Consider the following 6,000-nt stretch of genomic DNA (forward strand, 5'->3'; position numbering starts at 1 on the left):
TTAGAGCTAAGAACGCCTCGATACGCGCCTACGACAGGTATCCTACCGCGGAAAATCGTATTCGAATGCGTGCCCTACAACGCGACGTAAAGTCTCGCATCGCCGAAGTCCGAGATGCCAGATGGTCTGATTTCTTAGAAGGACTCGCGCCCTCCCAAAGGTCTTACTACCGCTTAGCTCGTACTCTCAAATCGGATACGGTAGTAACTATGCCCCCCCTCGTAGGCCCCTCAGGCCGACTCACGGCGTTCGATGATGACGAAAAAGCAGAGCTGCTGGCCGATACATTGCAAACCCAGTGCACGCCCAGCACTCAATCCGTGGACCCTGTGCATGTAGAATTAGTAGACAGTGAGGTAGAACGCAGAGCCTCCTTGCCACCCTCTGATGTGTTACCACCCGTCACCCCGATGGAAGTTAAAGACTTGATCAAAGACCTACGTCCTCGCAAGGCTCCCGGTTCCGACGGTATATCCAACCGCGTTATTAAACTTCTACCCGTCCAACTCATCGTGATGTTGGCATCTATTTTCAATGCCGCTATGGCGAACTGTATCTTTCCCGCGGTGTGGAAAGAAGCGGACGTTATCGGCATACATAAACCCGGTAAACCAAAAAATCATCCGACGAGCTACCGCCCGATTAGCCTCCTCATGTCTCTAGGCAAACTGTATGAGCGTCTGCTCTACAAACGCCTCAGAGACTTCGTCTCATCCAAGGGCATTCTCATCGATGAACAATTCGGATTCCGTACAAATCACTCATGCGTTCAACAGGTGCACCGCCTCACGGAGCACATTCTTGTGGGGCTTAATCGACCAAAACCGTTATACACGGCAGCTCTCTTTTTCGACGTCGCAAAAGCGTTCGACAAAGTCTGGCACAACGGTTTGATTTTCAAACTATTCAACATGGGTGTGCCGGATAGTCTCGTGCTCATCATACGGGACTTCTTGTCGAACCGCTCTTTTCGATATCGAGTCGAGGGAACCCGCTCCTCCCCACGACCTCTCACAGCTGGAGTCCCGCAAGGCTCTGTCCTCTCACCCCTCCTATTTAGCTTATTCGTTAACGATATTCCCCGGTCGCCGCCGACCCATTTAGCTTTATTCGCCGACGACACGACTGTTTACTATTCCAGTAGAAACAAGTCCCTAATCGCGAAGAAGCTTCAGAGCGCAGCCCTAGCCCTAGGACAGTGGTTCCGAAAATGGCGCATAGACATCAACCCAGCGAAAAGTACTGCGGTGCTCTTTCAGAGGGGAAGCTCCACACGGATTTCCTCCCGTATTAGGAGGAGGAATCTCACACCCCCGATTACTCTCTTTAGTCAATCCATACCCTGGGCCAGGAAGGTCAAGTACCTGGGCGTTACCCTGGATGCATCGATGACATTCCGCCCGCATATAAAATCAGTCCGTGACCGTGCCGCGTTTATTCTCGGTAGACTCTACCCCATGATCTGTAAGCGGAGTAAAATGTCCCTTCGTAACAAGGTGACCCTTTACAAAACTTGCATAAGGCCCGTCATGACTTACGCGAGTGTGGTGTTCGCTCACGCGGCCCGCACACACATAGACACCCTTCAATCTCTACAATCCCGCTTTTGCAGGTTAGCCGTCGGAGCTCCGTGGTTCGTGAGGAACGTTGACCTACACGACGACCTGGGCCTCGAATCTATACAGAAATACATGAAGTCAGCGTCGGAACGGTACTTCGATAAGGCTATGCGTCATGATAATCGCCTTATCGTAGCCGCCGCTGACTACTCCCCGAATCCTGATCATGCAGGAGCCAGTCACCGTCGACGCCCTAGACACGTCCTTACGGATCCATCAGATCCAATAACCTTCGCACTAGACGCCTTCAGCTCTAGGAGCAGGCTTAGGGACCTCGGTAACCGTACTCGTCGAACTCGACAAAGAGTTCGCCGTGCAACCTAACCCATGAATCAGCTCGCTGAGTTTCTCGCCGGATCTTCTCAGCGGGTCGCGATTCCGATCCGGTAGTAGATTCATTCGCGAAGCAGCTGCTCTTGAGCTGTTAGGTCTCCTTCGGAGGCGCTTGGGTAGCTGTTAGCAAATCCCACCCCTCCTGGCTGAGCCTTTGCTCGCCCACCTGTCCTGGTGAAACTGGAAAGGCCTCCGGGCCACCAGTAATCCTTCAATCATAAAAAAAAAAAAAAAAAAGTACCATGAGAATGAAACGTTTTTTCGGAACAAAAGGTAGTCTATATTATTATCACTATTCTGACCTAACGCTATTATCTAAAAATATAATCCAGTGGTTTGCTTCGTTTCGGCGTAAAAAGGATAAATAAACATAAACAAACAAACTTTCACTCTTTATAATATTAAGTATGAATTTAAGTCTTTATACAGCTTAGACGAAAGCATTGTGTGAACAACATTATTGTGACATTTATCGAATAGTGATGTACCAACAAAACAAATCATTGTTGACCTTACGTAATTGATTAGATATTAATAATTCACAGTGATGGTGTCCCGATATATTCGATCCAAAACGGTGCGTTGTTACGTAATTATTGTATAACGTATACATTATGTAACGCGATTCTATGAGTACATTGAATATTAATTAACTATTGAAATAAGTCTGAAAACAGCGCACGTAGTATGTGATTACTGAACATTATATTCTCTATTATTATAATTCACTAGCTGGCCCGGCAGACTTCGTAGTGCCTCAATCGATAAATAAAAGACCTAAACTTTTGTATAAAATAGACTTAAAACAAACAAAAGGAATCCGTCCGACGGGAGACGCATCAAAGGAAAAACAAAATTGTTATTTTTATTTGATTCCGAGCATTTTCATATTTATCTACCTTTTAAACCTTTTCTGGACTTCCACAAATAATTCAACACCAAAATTAGCCAAATCGGTCCAGCCGTTCTCGAGTTTTAGCGAGACTAACGAACAGCAATTCATTTATATACATATAGATAATCCATATATTCACGAGTGCTCTCGGTTGGAAGCTCATTGTCATTGATTATAACATGACAGCGTATAATAGCAAATTTGCTTAATTACTGATTGTTGGACATCTCTTGCTGTGCCACAGACTCGCTCATTTTCATTTCCGCGGTCAAGTCATGCTCTCCGGCTTAAAAGAGACCCAATTGAGATTTCAACCTCAATGTGCAGGCAGCATTCTAGTTATGGTGTCCATGGACTCCTTACGGCGTATATAATACGTAGCTCCACGGCGCTAATCTAAGCATTGTATTGAATGCAGAAGTCTTGATAGATCTATGTGAATCTATACTACATATAATATATAAATCTACAGTGGTTTTTACGGATGTTCCGTTATAACTACTGAACCATGCATCCGATTGACTTGAAACTTGGTATCCATGTAGAAAATACATGTACTTAATGGATAGGCTAATATTTATATGAGTGTTGGACTCCCTAATATTAATGACAATAAATAATAATGTTAATTTTAAATGCCCAGCGAAGCGGGCGAGTTTTAAGTAGATAACAAAGTAGAGTACATTTCTCGCATTTTAATAATTGACCCACAGCTGGCTGACATAAGGTCTTTTTTATCCTACCTAAGCTGGTGTTTCAAGGGCTATGCCAGCGTAACCGGGCGAGTAGGTGAGCTCACGGGGCTCTAGCCTGAGGACGATGCTAACACTAGCCCTGGCAAGAGTAGTACTTCGCTTCTACTGGCGGTAGGACCTCTTATGAGTCCGCACGGATAGGTACCACCAACCTGCCTATTTCTGCCGTAAAGCAGTAATGCGTTTCGGTTTGAAGGGTGGGGCAGCCGTTGTAACTATACTGAGACCTTAGAATTTATAATTCAAGGTGGGTGGTCCATTTACGTTGTAGATGTCTATGGACTCCAGTAACCACTTACCAACCAGGTGGGCTGTGAACTCATTCAACCATCTAAGCAATAAAAAATAATTAAAAAATCTACCACCGGATCGGAAACGCATCCCAAAGAGAAGAAACACGAGGTAGACAAACCCCAAATATATAGAACATGATCTGATAAGAAGAAGATGAAAAAGTTGCTTAAATACAAGAAAGAAGTATGCGGCGTATGCGGGAGCATCCCAACACTTATGTACCCTGTCAAAGATATAATCTTCTTTCTTTTGTGCCATAGTAGGATAATAATGCTGTGAAACAACTCTAATTTTACGCATGTTAAAGACTAGACCATTATTGGATTTCATCGTGGGAACTACTTGAATAGAAAAATGATTGCTCGTAACCTAACTATGTTTATCTTTCTTACTTAATTCACAGTTCTACTTAAAAGGTATTTCTTGAGATATAACCGAAATAGCTGAATGATTTTGAATACATATTATTATTTTTAAAGGTACTCTTTAAAATCGATTTGTATTTAATCTAGCAGGAAGTAAAATAAAAATAATTTCTTTTGGAGTTGTTGCAATTGTAAATTTTTTAAGTAGCTGATTTTCGTTATGTTTTTACACAAGATAAATTAATAGCGTACTATCATCTCGGTCGCCCTCAGCTTCTATAACAATAAAACTAAACCACATTCATCTTTTGTATTTTCTGGGTTATTTATTTTATTTCATATTAAACGCGCGGAAAGACATAAGCGAAGATAGCTACTAACTATAATAGGAGTGTTTATTATCTTGTGTTTTCTTCGGTATTAGTATTTGTGAGTTGTAGACGTAATTAATATTACTTTTACGGTTCAATCTTGCGTTTTTTTTATTGTCGTCCATGTGTGTTGTCCGTGACCAGGGAAACTGTACAATCGTCCGAAATACCATAACAAAATGATAATAAAGAAAACACTAGATTAAAACACAAAAGTAATTTTTATTCAGTTATTATCTTATACTTCAGACGAAAACGATTGTTTATCAAGTTTAGGGACAAAACGTATTTAATCAACAGACATAGTAAATTGCCTGAATGTCAAAGAATATTCTACCATCGCATCAGTTTCGAAAGAGCGACACTCATAGGTTTTACAATAACAACAGGTCAAATAAAATATTCTTGAGAAGAAGCACTTTTTAATATTGATACGTAATTAATATTTAACTTTTCCTTACGAATCAGTTTAATCACTAAAGCTAGCGAGGCTTGTGACTTGTCGGAGATGCTTCAATAATCTAATGCAAGCATTTTCAAAACAGTTTTCATTTGTAACTCACCCGCTCTTAGCGACATGCAATCCATAGCAATCGTTGATGCCGGCTAGTACTCCCACAACTCCTGAGACGACTGCCACGCATCCCGCCCACAGTCCGGCTCCTACCCTGGACAGGGCGGCGCCCTTCACTACGGCGAAGGCTCCAGCACCAACTAGCAAAGCACCTAGCACGACCTGCCCCAATCCCAGAAACACAACTAGCTTCCTGCCACTATGCACACCACTGCCCGCTTCCACGCTCTTCGAAGACACACTTTCTTTTACTGATTTTTTGGGTTTCTTTATTTCGTCTTGAGGCGATTTGCATATTAAAAGTTCCGTTGAGTCGAGGCTGGAGACGGTCGCCGTGGGCCTCGCGCTGTAGTCGTCCGTGGTCTCGTTGTCGGGCATCGCGTCATTGAGACAACCGGCTCGGGGCGCGGTCCAACACACACTGGCGAAGTGGGGACCGACCACTGCTCTTCTGAGGCTCGCCACTCGTGCTGCTACTGACGTACTCTAGCGAGCTTGGATACACTCCGTGCACTCCGATTCGGTTAAACAACTGTTTGGCGATGACAATTTCTCTATTGCTTTTGTAGAATTACTGGTGGTAGGACCTCTTGTGAGTCCGCGCGGGTGGGTACCACCACCCTGCCTGTTTCTGCCGTGAAGCAGTAATGCGTTTCGGTTTGAAGGGTGGGGCAGCCGTTGTAACTATACTGAGATCTTACTTATATCTCAAGGTGGGTGGCGCATTTACGTTGTAGATGTCTATGGGCTCCAGTAACCACTTAACACCAGGTGGGCTGTGAGCTCGTCCACAA

The 6,000-nt window shown here is 43.8% G+C and overlaps 1 protein-coding gene across 1 annotated transcript in view; it reads right to left on the minus strand.

Annotated features, from left to right (window-relative positions):
- The window catches only part of LOC101740212 (uncharacterized), a 59,592-nt gene extending 53,919 nt beyond the window's left edge, over positions 1 to 5,673 (minus strand). Inside the window, exon 1 of the mRNA XM_038016859.2 lies at positions 5,196 to 5,673. Within this exon, the coding sequence (XP_037872787.1) occupies positions 5,196 to 5,584 (389 nt within the window). The 5' untranslated portion in view covers positions 5,585 to 5,673. The remainder of the gene's footprint in view (positions 1 to 5,195) is intronic.
- Between the last annotated feature and the right edge of the window lie 327 nt (positions 5,674 to 6,000).

This window comes from Bombyx mori, chromosome 17 (assembly GCF_030269925.1).
Source record: "Bombyx mori chromosome 17, ASM3026992v2".
Taxonomy (NCBI): Eukaryota; Metazoa; Arthropoda; class Insecta; order Lepidoptera; family Bombycidae; genus Bombyx; species Bombyx mori.